The sequence below is a fragment of the Pseudochaenichthys georgianus genome, chromosome 12, assembly GCF_902827115.2.
Source record: "Pseudochaenichthys georgianus chromosome 12, fPseGeo1.2, whole genome shotgun sequence".
Lineage (NCBI taxonomy): Eukaryota > Metazoa > Chordata > Actinopteri > Perciformes > Channichthyidae > Pseudochaenichthys > Pseudochaenichthys georgianus.
Window position 1 is genome coordinate 12,779,184 of NC_047514.1, and position 16,334 is coordinate 12,795,517.

General features: G+C 39.0%; 2 protein-coding genes across 3 annotated transcripts; one reads left to right on the forward strand and one right to left on the reverse strand.

The window, feature by feature from the left end:
- Positions 1-601: 601 nt before the first annotated feature.
- morn5 (MORN repeat containing 5) lies at positions 602-11,425 on the reverse strand. 2 transcript variants are annotated; one of them, XM_034096517.2, is made up of 5 exons: positions 11,273-11,425; positions 10,973-11,120; positions 9,581-9,692; positions 9,141-9,272; positions 671-859 (listed from the first exon to the last, which is right to left on the reverse strand). In XM_034096517.2, the coding sequence occupies exons 1-5, from the start codon at positions 11,317-11,319 to the stop codon at positions 768-770; spliced, it is 531 nt and encodes a 176-aa protein (XP_033952408.1). In that variant the 5' UTR covers positions 11,320-11,425; the 3' UTR covers positions 671-767. The 2 variants fall into 2 exon arrangements, with proteins under 2 accessions (XP_033952409.1, XP_033952408.1); XM_034096518.2 differs by lacking the exons at positions 9,141-9,272; positions 9,581-9,692 and having other exon boundaries at positions 602-859.
- A 208-nt stretch (positions 11,426-11,633) lies between these two features.
- ndufa8 (NADH:ubiquinone oxidoreductase subunit A8) lies at positions 11,634-16,087 on the forward strand. Its single transcript, XM_034096519.2, has 4 exons — positions 11,634-11,811; positions 12,966-13,129; positions 14,569-14,734; positions 15,614-16,087. Exons 1-4 carry the CDS (start codon positions 11,761-11,763, stop codon positions 15,749-15,751), a joined length of 519 nt encoding a protein of 172 aa, XP_033952410.1. The 5' UTR covers positions 11,634-11,760; the 3' UTR covers positions 15,752-16,087.
- Positions 16,088-16,334: the final 247 nt, after the last annotated feature.

The window sequence follows — 16,334 nt, forward strand, 5'->3', positions numbered from 1 at the left end:
ATGCAATAAAATAGAATGTGATATTTTCTTTGTGGATTTGGATCATTTGTAAGGGTAAATTAACCAGGCAATAATTCACTTTTATTTTCCTAAACAACACGTGTGGCACAAAGCAAAGGACATGTGGAACAACACTTTTTCTATGTTCTTTATGCAGGATGTTTATCCATTGGGGTGTGTATTTGCTTGAATTGTGTGATAGTTGTTTACATCCCTGTGTGTGTGTGTGTGTGTGTGTGTGTGTGTGTGTGTGTGTGTGTGTGTGTGTGTGTGTGTGTGTGTGTGTGTGTGTGTGTGTGTGTGTGTGTGTGTGTGTGTGTGTGTGTGTGTGTGTGTGTGTGTGTGGTATTTGTAAATGTGTATATTCAACGAAGCAAGAATGGTGCATTGTGGGAAATATTATATTTGTGCAAAGCACTGCTACCCTTAGAAGAATTTATGTTTAATTATTTTTGATTTATTGAGGCTTTTTCAACTTTCCTTGTGAAATTGTGGAGGATTTGTGGCCTTCATAGCCCAACATATCTGCTAAAGCTAAATGACTCCTGTCAATGTTATCTGCACATTAGCATATACACATAGGAATATGTTGATTTGGTTCTATTGGTCTGCTAATCTATCCTTTTATTTTTAAAATCACACACACAATCGAATTAAACATAAGAAAATAGAAATAACAAAAACACGCTTTATTTGTCAGAGTTATGTTACAAGACACAAAAAACATCTGATGTTCTAAAAATGGACTACAGAAGTCTCCGGTCTCTTCAGAAAGCGACAGAGTTTTCAGGATCAACACCGACAGCCTCATCCCAAGCTTTCCGACAAGTCCGCAGAATCCACTCATGCTCGGAGTCATCTGTTGGAAAGATTTAATTTCAAATGGAGGATTATGTTAAAACTATTGGAAACAAGGCCTGGAGTCATACCAGCTTAATTGTTTTTTTTAAACGTTTGACCTACGATTACATAAGAAACAAACGCAGATTGAGGTGTAAAGGTAAAGCGTTTAAATCAAAACTATAGAAGCAGTTGCCTGCATAATTAAACCACAGGTCATTTTGTGTATGAGGCTGCGACAGTGAAGTGCCATTCAAGTCTCGGGTAAACCAAGATAAGCCTGACAATTAGGAGCAAATAACTTCTCAGACCCACTTCAGACACCGATAAATAATAACCTCCAAAAATGGACGACGATTTTTCTTTTTTAAAACCGAAACGACTGCCAGAGGAGCTGATAATAAAGCAGTTTTGCATTGTCAAACTGAAATGAGAAGCTAATTGCGGTGGAAGTGAGCTTTTCTCTGGAGCGCATGCAGCTGCACGCACTTGAGCAGCGCGCGGGCCTCACCCCCAGGTTCCACTGAGCGCGAGGCTCCATTGTACAGGGGAGCAGGTCTGCAGCTCGCGGACTGATTGTGCGTAATTGCCTGGCGTCAACACCAGCAGCCACTTCAAGTATAAAACGCTCCTCTTTCTCTCTTTCTCCTCTCTACCTGTTCTGATCGCGAGGTCAATTGAACGTATCGGACACGCGGACAGCTGCCGCAAACAGTCTTTGTGTCGCATTCGTGAGCGGAGAAGGTCATTATTGAACACGTCGTTACGTTTAGACTGACCTCAATTAGACCCAAACCGCAACCTGCCTTAATGATAATTTCATTGGGACATTTTCATATTTGCTGTAATTCTGCCCTCTTGAGACTGTATAGCAGCGTTTATCTCAGGATTTAAGTCAAATGTAATTGGTACCATGGGTTATATGAGGGCACAGGTGGCTGGTAATTTCCTGCAATCTGAAGACAGCCGGACATGTTTGTGATTTACCAGTCTTTGTAAGTCAATACATACATTTATAAACCTTTTTAATGACCCCTTACACAATTTCTGGTGTTGGGATATCAGTTAGACTGATACAACAGAAATAAAGACACCTTATGTTCTCTGATGTGCCTAATAATCACATTTGTGGTGCAAACTTCAGGGAAACATTTTAGTCTTTAGGGAATGAAGCTCACTAAACACACTTGTTTATTGAACAGTTTTTTTGTATCCATCTTGACTGTATCCACCTGCATAGACAACCTTTTTGCGATGTACAGGAGAGAGAGAGTGTGCGGAAGCGATAATGGCACCTTGTTAAAGTCTGTTTATCTTAATCCTTAAAATACACTCAGAGGGGAAAGTGTTTCCTTCCAGCCTAATGGCTCCGAATTAACACGCAGACACACAACCAAACACATGCAGAGACAGACACACTGGCATAATGAGCAAAAGCAAAACACTGCTTTTTGCTTGTAGATAGTTAATTTCATTAAAGATGATTGTGTTGCATTAAGTGTTCACAGAAACGGATGGGGTATAACACTAATGTTGAACTCTGAACCTGGTCCACTCACAATGACCTATAGGGTCATATGTGCACATTTTGTGGTTTCCAATTGGAGGCACCACAGTAAAATCAAACTTACCTAAATGTGAAAGCTCAAATAAACATTCAAATGCACACATTTAAGGCATCTGTCTCCAATTCACTGCAAGCCGAGCGGCCTTTGCTTTTTTTGGTTATGATGACATCACAGAAAACTGTGCGGTTTTCATGTTTCCAGCTTTGAAGGAGAGATACCAATCTTTAAAATTATTAATCCATCCGTCACAGTTCAGAGGATTAACATGTGAATCCTTGTCCCTAAGATGTATGAAAAATGAGAGTTTCAGGAAAGGCAGCGTGAGGATATGTTCCACTCCCAAGGGCCCCAGCTGATCTTATCTGTCTGTGAAACACCTCGGCTGCACGGGGACAAAGGGAGGGGACGCGGTTCGGTCACCAGAGGTGTTTTCCTTGGCCGTGGAATGTTTTCAGTGTGGAACTCTTTCAGTGCGGAGTCTCAAAGGGAAGCAGTTATCCCAGAAACAGGAAAGTGCTACAAACAATATGGCAACACATGGCCCCTGCTGGAGCTGCTGCCGCCTCCTGCGCCCGGCCGACTGTTGCTGCCTGTTGCCATGAGAGAACACACAACTGACGGTGTGTGTGTTTGTTTGGAATAACACGCTCAATCAGTCAGCGGTGGAGATTTGATTGTGCAGATGTGGCCTATGTATCCTTTCTCATTCTTTTTTAATTACAGTTTCATTGAGTAATGCAATGTTCTACCTTGTAACAATATTCATCAGAAATGAATTATGTTGTCAGGACAGATAAAAGTAGCCCTGTAGACTTGTTTGTTGATTACATGATTTGTTTTTTTTAGCAGCAAAAAGGTTTGGCTTTCTTTGAAGCTAATGTACTTCCATAATTCTTCCTATTGAGTGTTTGACTCTTGAATGTTTGTTCAAGAAGGTTTAACAGTGTTCATTTTACTGTGTGTTACGCTTTACACTGTTGCCATTGTTTAAGCACTGATGTAGTAAGTGGAGTCATATTAAAAATCTGAAATAAATACAATTATGATTCTAATCAATCAATCAATATCATTAGTTGCTTAACAAGGAGTGTTTTGTGTTTTTATAGGGATAGCTGCCACCTCACCCACTATGCCATTCCATTGGCATGTTTTCTTGTGTAAGACTGAGTAACTAATTGGTGATTTGTCAAAGTCGTTATTGGACGCCCTTAAAGTTTGGAAATAACATCGGCCAGAAACAAAGAATGTCACCCCTAAATCTTAATTTTTCACCACAGTCACTCAACACACACACAAACATAGTACACATTGCTGCACAGTCACACACACTCAGACATTCCTTCCTTTCCGTCTCCTGTGTATTGCAGGAGTTGACTTTGTATCCAAATGACACGTGTGACTCCTTTCTGTTACTTAAAATCTACGAGGAACAGGAGTCTGTTAAAATGTTTTTCATTAAGTTAAGATGAAATCATGGGGGCGATACCATCATGTGCATCCCACCATTTCCCCTATACATGTTCATAAGGCGTACCAGTATTCTCGATACAAACCCTTCCTACATACATTGTCGGCGTAGCAGCCCCTTGATGACATCTCCCAAAATAATCCATAACCTCTTGGGGAATATTAGCAAAAGATCCTATTGTTTTGCTCTGGCACTATGCCAAGAAGGACTGTTTGTCCAAGTTAGCAACAGTAACTAAGCAGGCCAGGACTTTGTGATAAATCAGTTTTGACCAATGAGTTTGGTTGAGCCTGATATCTCCTTGCAAGGACTTTAAGATCAGGGGGGTAAACTTGATTCATCTGCAGTTTCAACCCGTTCCATATGCACCATTTTTGCAACTCTAGATATGATCTTCGTCTTTACGGGCTAATTTCTTCCTTGTCCTATCCACCAGCTGCTACACGGGGAGCTCCTTCCTCTTTCCTTGCTGCAGCAAATGTCCCCTTTGGGAGGGTGGGTCTTCCCTGTGTCCCATCATCCCCGCAGCCATCATCCTGGGCGGAAGCCATGAGGCAATAAATTCTGTCTTCACACCCACTGTGACAAATGTGCTTTCACCTCAAGGGTTGAAAAATGAATCCGTACAGGACACAGGAGCATTCTTTTCAAGCCTTGTTTACAAAGCAAAGGGATAGCGGACATGTATTGCATATGCCACATTCTCAGTACATAATATACATCACTCTATAGTATTGCACATGAACAGACACTTCTATTACAGTTCCCATCAGTGTAAGTGTTATATGAATGCTTTAAAATAGGGGTGTCCAAACTTTTTTCACGAGGGCCACATACAGAAAAATATACGAAGGGCTGGGCCGCTCACCAGAGGTAAGCTATAAGTTAGAAAAATGTATCAAATTTAGGTAAATGATGGTTGATATTGATGAAAAAAACACACAGCTCTCTGTATGGTTTCATTTATTTTGTTATCAGCTCATTCCTTGAAACAGGAGGCTCAGATTGCTTATAATAAGAGGACATATGAAGGGTATATTTCAAGGTTGTTATGTAAATGTGTTATTGGGCTTTTTTCTTATCAACTAAGATTTGTTAGAAAATGTTTTTCAACTTTAATTGACTGAATTTATTTGAAAATTGGGCTTACATGAATACTGTGTTATATATTTGAGCATATATATTTGAAGAAGTACAATAGCAGATGTTTAATTTGTGGGCCATATTTCATTACACTTTTTGAATTTGGCCGATTCCAAACGCGGGCCGCATTTGGCCAAAACGCTTAATCTGTGGGGAAATGCACACAGTGGCTTAAGCAAGCCGTCAGGATTTCCTAAAGATATACAATAAATAGGTAGAATGTGCTGCTATAGTGCCATTATAGTCATTTCCCGGCTGCAATGACACGTGCACTTACGGAAATCCCCAAAACACTGACCAATCAAAGCAGAGTGTTTCAGAGACTGAGAAAATCAAGGTATATTCAGACTTATTGTAGGAGAAGAAAATAGTCATTTTGGAACATTAAATAATGTGAAAATGTTCTCGCAGAAACCTAAAGCACACTCTAAAAACGAATTCAGGTGATCTTTCACCTCCACTTAATTAAATGCATGTTTGCAAGATAAAAATGTGAGTTAATTGATTTAGATAAACATTTTAAGTTGCAAACATTAATTTATAAGTTGTGTTGACGTAATAATGTTGGTAATTACATGAACTTAATATTGTGTGTAATCTGAACTCTGATTTCTGCATTAATTCTCTTAAAACAAAATTCAAGTTCTAGTAAGTAATGCAATTCGCTTGATAACTTCATTGTTCTACACCTTGAGTTAAGGATTTCAAGTCCACTCCCACTTAACATGCCTGGACAAGTTCCAACAGTTAAGACAAATAGAAATATACAAAGGACATTTTAAGGCGAGTGTCATCTGTTGTCATACAAATACAGTAGATAGCCTTGTAGTTGCACGTTCAGCATGGATAGGTGTTGACAGCAATGGCATGGGAAAAGGATTGTGTAACATTTGAAAAGTGGCTTCTGCTCTTCTTAACCAGTTCACATATTGTATGGAACCTGCAAAAAAGATGAGAAGATACACTAAAGCTTGCACGGTTGTGATTAACAAAATCTGTCCACATGCGTTTAAACAATAGGCAAAGTACTCAAAAGCACCTCTGTGTGTCTTCAGGACCACATTGCCATGACGACACACACATGCAGACTCAATAGGGGAAAACAATACCAGCGTTGCTTTAGCAGCTGGTAATAATGGCTCTGAATTAGCTAAGAGTGACAGTTTAAAAAGTATGCAATTACCTAATTCATTATCTCTTATGCGCTAACCTATTTTTGAATGTGCTTCAAAAGGACATAAATATCGCCTTCATCAGTGACCGGTCCACCCCAGGATCTGACCATACGATGGAAACCATCGTGGTGGAGGGAAACAAATGAATGAGCATTCTGCGTTAAATGTGTTCATACTGTTTGAAATAATGACTGTCGGCAGTGTAAACATCTTTGTTACATCTTTTGTTAAATTGATGTGTGTGATCTGCAGATTGGTGGCCATTGAGTTTGTTTCTGTAGTTTTACAAAAACTTTACAGATTTTACATATTTGGCACTGATTTTAAATATGCAAAGGCCTCTAACTTCGTTGTGATGGCAGCATTTATTTGCTATAATATGGCTAATGTGTTTATTTATTATTTGTGGGGCAATTTAAATGTGTGTTATGTATCTTTTTTTTCAAGATTTAAATGAAGCTCAGCGCAAGTTCTTTCAGGAAGACTGGGTGTATATACATTCACTCCGCAGCTGCATATAATCAGCTCATCACAGGCGTTCTCTTTACCTATTACATTTCACCTCATTCTCCAGCAGCCAATCAGCGTGCTGCAGCCAAACTTTAAAATGGTTCTCCTCTCTCCTGCAGTCAGCTGTGATTTCAGGTGTTCATGCACCTTATCATATGGCATGTGTCAATAAATGTTAAAAAAAAATGAATTCTCTCCTGATTGAAACATCATGTGTTGAAATAAACAACTGCAGTTCAAAATAAAAAGTGAATTGCCTCTTGAATTGATTTTGTTGTGGAATCAATTAATGTCTTTCTTTAAAGGCAAAAACATGAAAAAGCTAAGAAAAAAACTATTGAATACAATATATTTGGAGCAACTTAATTTATAAATGGTTGTCAACTTAAAAACGTGTGTTCACAATGATAGTAATTAAGTACATACAACTTAAAATTACTTTTAAATCATGTGGTAAAACTAGTCGGAACAACTTAATCTTTTGAGTAATCAACTTCAAAACTTGTTTATGCTACCAATTATTAAGTTAGTGGTAATTAAAAATACCTCTGATTGTATAGGAAAATCCTTCTCTCCTAACTCAAATAACTTTGTTGCTTTAAGACAATTTCATTAGAAGTTGTCTTAACTCAATAAACATCGATGCAAACTGTTGCGTTGATTTTCTTTGTTGAGCCAAGGCATTTGTTTTTAGAGTGCACAGGGATAAATCTGAACGATTGTATAATACGTCTCCTTTAAATAGTTTGTTTGATTGCAGATGTATTTAAATCAAATCAGAGTAAGAGAATGGTTGGAAAGTGTTCAGTTCCTTTTTCTTTCTTCATCTCAACTTCCTGAACATATCTTTTATCTTGTTTTCTTTCTTTCTTTCTTTCTCTCTCTCTCTCTCTCTCTCTCTCTCTCTCTCTCTCTCTCTCCGTCACTCTACTGATCAATACCAGAGCTATAATGACGATGAACAACCCCCATCAAGGAAATAATTAAAAAACATATTTTTGTCTTCTTACACACGCTGAGGACATCTGGCAAGGATGTGGATCTAATCCTCTGTTTCCTTCTGTCTCTCCACATATGTAAATTAGATTTGTGTGTTTGTGGAACTAATCTGTATTATGTTGCAAATAGAACATCTGAACACAAATATTCTGCCCAAAAAAAAAATACCTTAGGCAGCTTAGTGAGTCATACATTAACTGATGCCAGAAATCATATTTCTTACACATTTCTACATTTTTAAGGTTAAAAACAGTCACAAGCATCATATTTGGATCAAAATATGGTCTGGTTTGAATTCCTCCTGCATTTTCTGCAATCAAAAGCAACAATTTCCACAGCCTTGTACACCATCACCATAGTTTAAGCTTTGATTAAAGCTTTTTTAAGCTACTATACAATATGTTAAATAATGTCAAGCCCCTTTGATGCGCAGTAAACACTGGACCAAACATTAGTGAGCCCATAGTATTTAGAAACTGCATTCAGCCTGCTGCCTAATTCACAACAGTGTCTTGTGATGTAAAATCTTAGTCGACATGACGAGCAGAGGATGTCAGAGGATTCCTATCTGGACACCTGACAGACCGCATTCACTTCAAATCTGGAGTTCCAAAACTGGGCACCCACTCAGGGGAAAAATGTGTCTTGAATTTTCCACTTTTGACAAATACCAAAAGGGAAAAAAAGTTTGGAATTGTGGCAATAGCCTATAGAAGCATGCTTATCAGATGACTTGTAGCAATAATCTTCCTTCAGAGAGTCCAGGGATAATCCATTTAACATAACTCCATTGGTTCATTGCTATAAAATCCTTCCCATATGGCCACATTGTGTGCTCTCAGAGAGACAAAGACAAAGGGTCCTCCCCGAGGCAAATTCAACACAAGCTCTTTAGTGTGTTTGAAAATACTTTGAACCAACTCCACTTTTCTGGCCTGTTTTCAGAAAAGTAGAGTTGTTGAAAAGTAGACATAATGTTATACACAGCTACTATTCTGCCCGACAAGGCAGCAACAATTGCTGCCTCAGTATTTATTTAGCTGATTATATGACTATAAACTCAGAATTGTATTGAGGTATAGGCCTGATGTTGCATTTCTGTTTATCTATATCAAACAATGATTGGAACATTTATATGAGGAGTCTATATTAAGGAAATGGAATACTTTGTTCAGGTGTCTGATGATGATGAATGTTCAAATAAACAACCAAACAAAAGCTGAAATAAACATTGACCTTGTCAACTCTGTCCTTGCTCTGTTTCCCTGTTCTTGTTTGCGTGGATTGTGGTTCTTTATTATAGCTTTTTTAGAAGCAAAGAGTTGATTATAATTTGAAGTAATTGTTTACATGAAGACTGAAAATGCATCTTCAGGCTATCATCTTTCGTTTCACCGGGCTACAACATTCAAAATAACAGGATATTCTCTCTCTCACCTGCATTTCTGAGGAATCTGCCACTGTAGGAAGTAACAACTCTGGCCTTGGGATCATAGGAACCATCTCCACAATCGTAGCATCCATCAGGAATAATGTGTGGTGGATGAAGATCACTTAGCTGAGATTCTCCTGTACGAACAAGTCAGTTGTTTTGTGTTGAATGGTTATGTGGTTTACAACTACTAAAACAACTTGTTTTTATATTTTTAATCTCTCTAATGGATTTCACTGTATGTTGTTATTATTGGTCTGTTTGTTTGTCAGGTTAATGGCTTTGGTTTTTACTCAAACACGTTCTTCCTCTAAATATATTTACAGTAGTTTATTATGAGGCAAAGTTCCCTATATTTTCCGAGCCAAATCATGTGAGGGTGTTTGTCTGATGCGATTAATAAGAAATAATCTGTCCCATTGAGAACACAATAATAAATTCCAACCTGCAGGTCTGAGTCCATTGCACCTCTCACTGTAGAAGCGCCTGTCGTAACCATCGCAGTAGTCCCAGTCCTTCTCCTGGTACTGCAGGCCATCAGCGAAGGTAAATGACCCCTTGTAAGGAACCACCATTTTAAAATCACCCCCATTTTTCAAACACGTTTTTTTAAATGGGGAAAGTAATTATATCCCAAACTGTTGTTATATTCACATCTTAAAGTTTAAACATATACAATAGAGTTGTATTTGCGCTCCTCAAAGCAGTGAAAGAGCTACATTTGAAAATGTTAAAAGCAGAATGCTGATATGCAAGATAATCCACAGACCTCACTGCTGGCAGTCTTCCCGCGGGTTATTTCTTTGACAGAAAGTAGTTCCAGTTGAAACTTTTGAAAATAAGGTCTGGGTGTAATTCTATGTAACTCATGGTTTCTGGAGAGATAAATGGCTGTTGTGGTTTTCAAATGTTACTTTTCAGTGCTTTAAACCCCACAAAACAATTTAAAATTTCTTCCATTGTCATCTTTAGGTCAAGGCGAAAATCTAAGGGATGGATACCTCAAAACCTCAGCAGATAAAACCAGAACTGTCTGCATTGATGTATACCACGAGTGAAAAGTGGAAAAATATGTCTTAGGCAGGAAATGATCCACTTTGTGTACAGTATGTGTGCATATCCTTCTGAGAAAAAACTGTTATTGGGAATGGAAAAATAGCAGTTTTCTGCCAAATGTGGAACCATAATAACACTTTAATGTAAACAAATGCATTAATTCTGATTTGCTGAGGCTCTGGAGGTAGAGGGGTCATCCATCAACTTTGATCCCCGACCCCCTGCGGTTCATATGTTGAAGTTTTCTTCCCGATTATTCAACCATTGATGTGTGAGTGTGAGTTCTGGCTTGTTCCTGTTTTCATGTCAATATGTCTAAAATAAAGAAGGCTGAGGAACAACTTTGAAGGATGTGTACGTTTCAGAGTAAGCTACACTTTAAGACATCAGATATAATTTCCAGATTTTAAATTCTTTAGGTCATAGGATAGTTTAGGTCTGTTTTAAATGGAGGTAAAATGTCATGGGCTGGCATGGATGCAGGTGCAGGGTAGTCTGGGCCATGTTCAGTCATGGTTCAGACCAGCTATCATTTCAAATGAACCGCAACTGAAATGATGATAATAATTGGAGTGATCGCTGTTGTGGCAAAAGCCCATTGCATCAGAGCAGAAGAGAGGGTTGCTCGATGCTCGAAACTTAATAACTATGACAGTAATGGTGAGTGATTGCTAAAAGGGACCAGATGTAATATCAACTATAACCAATGCGAAACACACACTCATGTGGATGCAGTGGTATTCTGACATGCATGCAGGGACACATGAACCCGGCTCCCCACCTGTTTAGCTATGCCGTTTTCCCAGGTGGCCTCATATTTACTCCCATTTGGAAAGTGTAGAACTCCTTTGCCATGGAACATCCCTTCTTTCATCTCTCCCTCATACTTGGTCTCTGTTGGAAATGTGTACTCTCCTTTTCCATCCATCCTAAGGGAGAAAAGAGATGATCATACAGTGCTTTAATAGCTTTTGCTTTGTAGGAAGCATAGCTAACCTGACTCAACGTTCTAAGTTAATTCTAAATGTTGTGCATATCATGCATATCCTGTTGTCTTTTGGGTAGGGACAAATATATTTACCTGCCATTTGTTGTGTCTCCTTTGTAACTGCTTCCGATGAACTCCATTATAACATTGGCTTTCTAACACCCTTTCTTCTAAAAATAAATACAACAGGAGACTTATATCGTCAAGTAAGTAGGCAAGACTACACACAACAGCTAAGTGTATCGTTACCATGGCGACAATGTGACAAGAACAACAACAACGAGTCTTCAAAAAGAGGAGTGGTTCGTTTGTCACAATTTTATTATTTTAAATAGTTCGAAACAGACCTTGAGAAAACAATTCATTAGTTGATACGATTGAAATTCGTATATTATTCTTTTTTCCTCTGTATTTTTAAAAGCGCTTTCACCTGCGTCATCAACACGCGCCTCCCGGCTGAGCAGGCGCAGTAAACTGACCTTCTCAGCGGCCTCGTAGCTCGTCTTGGAGCCCGAGGAACAGGACCTTGAATGTTTTTCATTTGATTTTCTGCGGTTGTTTTATTAAACAGAGACACAGCCATGCCGACAACGCTGGAAGTCCCCTCCTTGCAGGAGCTGAAAGTGGACGAGGTGAGCAGCGGTTATTGTTTCCCTTGAATGGAAACTTTAGCAGGATATAACATGTTAGCTAACTAGCTTGCTATCGCTAGCTGCTGTATGTTTCAAAAATATGCTCAGTAGCTTTTAACTATTGCCACTGGTGTTACCACGTTACCCAATGCTTACAAAGCCTGATAATAAATCAACCAGCAGATATTTCTGAATGCATCTAAACCTGGCGAATGTTTTGCTATCTTTATGACGTTATAGAAACCAAACTATTCAGGAACTCATGGGCTCTTTATCGTTGTTTACCTTGCATCACACTCTTAATAATCCTTATTACTGCTTCAATGTACCCCTAAGGTGACAGTAACTATACATTGACTGCCCCTAAACTCATATCTAGCCTGTTTATGTGCAGTAGTGTTAGTTGGCACATTGAGTTGTCCTTGGAAGTCAGGTGTAAGCTGGCAGCAGCTTGTGTCTTTCCAACATCATGGAAAATATCAGCATCATGGATCTAATAAACTATATCTGTGCAGGTACACATTTCTTTTAAATTCAGTAGTAACTCAAAACAATCTGCTTAATAAACGTACCGTAAAAGGACATTACCATGCAATTCACAATAACCATGAAAGAGAATAGACATATACAACAAGTGACACTATAATAAGACTGTAATAAGTAGAAGAACAAAGGTTAGTGTACAGTGTTAAAATACATCATACATATTTAATATAATAAGTGGCAGTGTCAAACAAAAGTCTTAAGCACTGAGGGTTGCAGCAGAACTACAGGTCTTCATAGAGTTTATGCACTTTTTAAATAAACACATTTAGTTATACAGTTGTTTACAATGTATAGACTGAGTATGACATGTTTGGAATTTAAAGAGTGCACTTTTCACTGTTAGAGCTAGCCCATAAGTTTCAAGCTACTCCCACTTGATCCCAACTGATTGTTACTGTCTTGATCTGTAAAAAACGATTAAACACTTTCTCTTGGATCTTAAATATGAGGTCACCAATATCAGCCACTGTCAGGAAAGCACCAGAATAATCCTGTGTCTTGAAACAAATCTAAATGTTTGGTTGCATTTATTTACTCTGTGGTCATTATATATAATTTGAAGCAGTCTCATAGTTGTTTTTCATGCTTCTGTCCCTGGTTGTGTCCAGATCAACGTTTCCTCTGCAGTGCTGAAGGCTGCTGCCCACCATTATGGCTCCCAGTGTGACAAACCCAACAAGGAGTTCATGCTCTGCCGCTGGGAGGAGAAGGACCCCAGGAAGTGTCTAGAAGAAGGGAGGAAAGTCAACGAGTGTGCGCTCAACTTCTTCAGGTAACTCACCCCAAGGTTTTTTCTCGCCAAATACTTCTGGTATACATAGATCAGTCTGAAAACGTCTTTTTTCGGGAAAGTTTTTTTCTAGTGCTTCAGTACAAAAATGTAGTTAATCAGACATTTAGGTAACTTATTGGGCATTGTTATTAGGCATAACCGGCAGCAATGGTGTCATGTGCAAAACTGTAAGGCCAGCGACAGATTGGATATGTGACTGAACTTTGGAGCAAGTTGGAGGGTCAAAAGCTTGAGACATTTCAGAAAATGTTAGTGAGAAATAAGTTCAAGTGCACCATATTGGATGAGATTCTACAGTTAAGATTTAAAATAACTAAATTTTGGCCCCTCCAAACTAAGGACTGAGGTTTGTAACACATTATTCCTCCATCAATTCCAATGCACTGTTTGACTGAGCGCGCTGAACGTTAAGTATTCTATGGCAAACTTTTATTGTATGAGGGGATAGCCGATCTACTTGCACTTTCTATGTAGAGTTAATGCGTCAGGTGATGATAATGAAGAATTTCCCCCAACAGATTTTTTTTATCAAACTTTAAATAACTTTGCTTTCTCTGGGAACTGTCCCGGCGTCTTAAAAGTTATTTTCCATTCTGTTTTATGTCATAGTGTTAATCTTACAGCTGAGAGTTTTTTTATCAAGTCAGTATTCATTCCAAAAAAAAGAGTTTTTCCTGCATTTCATGGCAATTGAATAAGAGCCAGTCTCTGCATAAACACTTTGTTATCTTGAGATTGATAAATAAATAGTGGTGACTTAAGTATGATGTAGAGAACACCTTTTATGAAATGTCTCTGTGCTATTTGAGTACAGAGTTTATTATGTCTGTGAAACAGCCCTTGGGGGCTATTTGGGGAAGTGGTCTGGGTTTTTTCACTCTAAACTGCTGTGTCTGTGTTTACTGAAAGTTTTAGACTGAGCGTTGGTTATACCCTGATGCCCATACACCCACTGAGGTGCTTGTGTTTCTGGTTCTCAAAAACACATGACCTCTAATTGTAAAGCCGAAACAAACAACCGACACTCTGACCTCAAAGATAAACTGAGACGTTACTGTGAAAGAGCAATACCTGTAATTAATATAATGAGGAAAGATTTGAGAAAAGCTGTAATTGCATCTGGGACCTGGTTTAATTCTTGGGTGCTTCTGGAAACTGCCAGACACCTTTTCTAGGAGTTCAGTCAGACGACCTGTTTGTGTGGGTTTTGAATCTGAACAGCTAAGGCTCATAGGAGGAACTATAATTGACTTTGAAAACTGTCATATCAATCATTATTCTTTAATTACCTTTGGTGAGTCACAATATCTCTTTAAACACAACACGAGTTTCTCTTTTTAAGCTTCCAGTTCCTGCATTTCAACCAAGTTTTCTGGACTACTTTTGCACATCTCATCTTGCTTCATTCTTTCTTGTAGGCAAATCAAGGGAAGCTGCGCAGAGTCCTTCACGGAGTACTGGACCTGTCTGGATTATTCAAATTTGACAGAACTGCGCCGTTGCCGTGATAAACAGCAAAGCTTCGACAGCTGCGCCCTAGAGAAGCTGGGCTGGCAGAGACCTGTGCTGGGAGAGCTGTCTAAGGTGAGACTTGTGAGGGATTGACTGCACAGTGTGAGCAGCATGGGTGATGGACTCCATTTTGGCTGATTATGGGCTATGCAAGAGGCTCTGATTGCATCTGCGTAGTGGTCTTATTCTGCTGCAGTTTGGAGCAAATCATGCATTTTACACTGCATTGTTTTTTGTTACCTTTTTGTGGGTCTTGCGTAACACGCTGGCAAGCACTAATTAGGTAGCAGCAATCAAAATAAAACTAAAGGCCGATCTTAACAATAGCTTTTCGGAACCAGAGTGGGAATCTGTGAAAGGCTGTGATCAACCGTCTGGCCATTTTTCACTTCTCAAGGCAGAGCACAAAACAACAGAAATCCAACTTTTCCTTTTTGAATGGCTCAGTTTCTCTGGCTGTTCAGCCATCTAACAAATGAAAAGAAAGAGTAGACAAAATGTGGAAGGTCGTTGAAAGAGAGATGGTCCTTCAGGTTGTGAGTTATTGAGTCAGGAAAAGAGGCAGAGCGTTAAGGAAAGACAGTCCTGACCCAGAAGTCATAAAAAATGTGCAAAGAGGGGCAAAGCAGCGGAAAGGAACTAAGCAAGAGGATGTCATCATGATTTGAGAACTAAAAGAGGTAAGAGGAGAACTGAGGAGATGGACAGGCTTTCAGTTTTTCGATTTGATAATCTATTGTTTTTTAAACCCTGATGAAACAATGAAAAATGTTATTTTGCTTACATCTCAATCATTAAATCACACAAGTAATTATAATGTAGACTCTAGTCAATGTCTAATCAGATATTGGCAAAGTGCATACCTGTTGAACAATCAAATTGTGCATGTCCATCAAAACAACTTTTTAATTGTCTTTTGACACGTCATGGCATGGCTTGTTTTTTTCGTAGGTGACCAAAGTGGCGACCGAGCGGCCCCTCCCTGAGGACCCGTACCACTCTCGGGAACGTCCTGAGCCCAACCCGGTCATGGAGGGTAACCTTGAGACTTCCAAACATGGCAGCAAGTTATTCTTCTTTGGCTGGTGAGGCAGTCACCTGCCAAACCAGGGGCTCTGTCCAAAAGCATCGAGACTACCCGTCACCATCGATACATCAATTACACTTTAAAAGGATGCAGTAAGGAGGCTGGTGTCTGCACCCTTTAAATGTGTAAGGGGTGTGGGTTGGTTTTGGACAGGGCTCATGTCCCAGCAATCTTTTCATCAGCTGCAGCATCATCAAGCTGTTTGATAAAGGAAAGTAGTATGGATAAGTGTGTAAACAAAGTCCATGAGACTTTCCTGACCACTTCTGTAAATGTAATGAGTGAACAAATGCAACATGCTGTATTGTGTTGTCAAATAATAAAAAGATAAATTATCATCCTGGATTTTAATGTCTTTATTGATCTATTGAAGACTCTGTTGCCTTAAAACAGAATAGATTTATACATTTTCTAACAATAAAAGGGTCATATATTTAAAGGCTTCATGTTGCCAGACACCGTTCCTTCAATATCTGCAAATCATAGGCAACACCACTGTGTTTGCACATCTGTGTTTTGTCAGACTGAGTATTGTTAGACTGGTGGAGGGCGAGGTTGTAGGTCAAGGTTCAGGGTCATTACCTG

Bases quoted from the DNA above. Each gene is read 5' to 3' on its own strand.
- morn5 (XM_034096517.2), bottom strand. From the start codon at position 11,319: ATGGAGTTCATCGGAAGCAGTTACAAAGGAGACACAACAAATGGCAG. The intron at 11,121-11,272 runs GTAAATATATTT...TTTCTCCCTTAG, and splicing joins GGAGACACAACAAATGGCAG to GATGGATGGAAAAGGAGAGT. The intron at 9,273-9,580 runs GTTGGAATTTAT...TTGTTCGTACAG, and splicing joins CAATGGACTCAGACCTGCAG to GAGAATCTCAGCTAAGTGAT.
- ndufa8 (XM_034096519.2), top strand. From the start codon at position 11,761: ATGCCGACAACGCTGGAAGTCCCCTCCTTGCAGGAGCTGAAAGTGGAC. The intron at 13,130-14,568 runs GTAACTCACCCC...TCTTTCTTGTAG, and splicing joins TGTGCGCTCAACTTCTTCAG to GCAAATCAAGGGAAGCTGCG. The intron at 14,735-15,613 runs GTGAGACTTGTG...TTTTTTTCGTAG, and splicing joins TGCTGGGAGAGCTGTCTAAG to GTGACCAAAGTGGCGACCGA.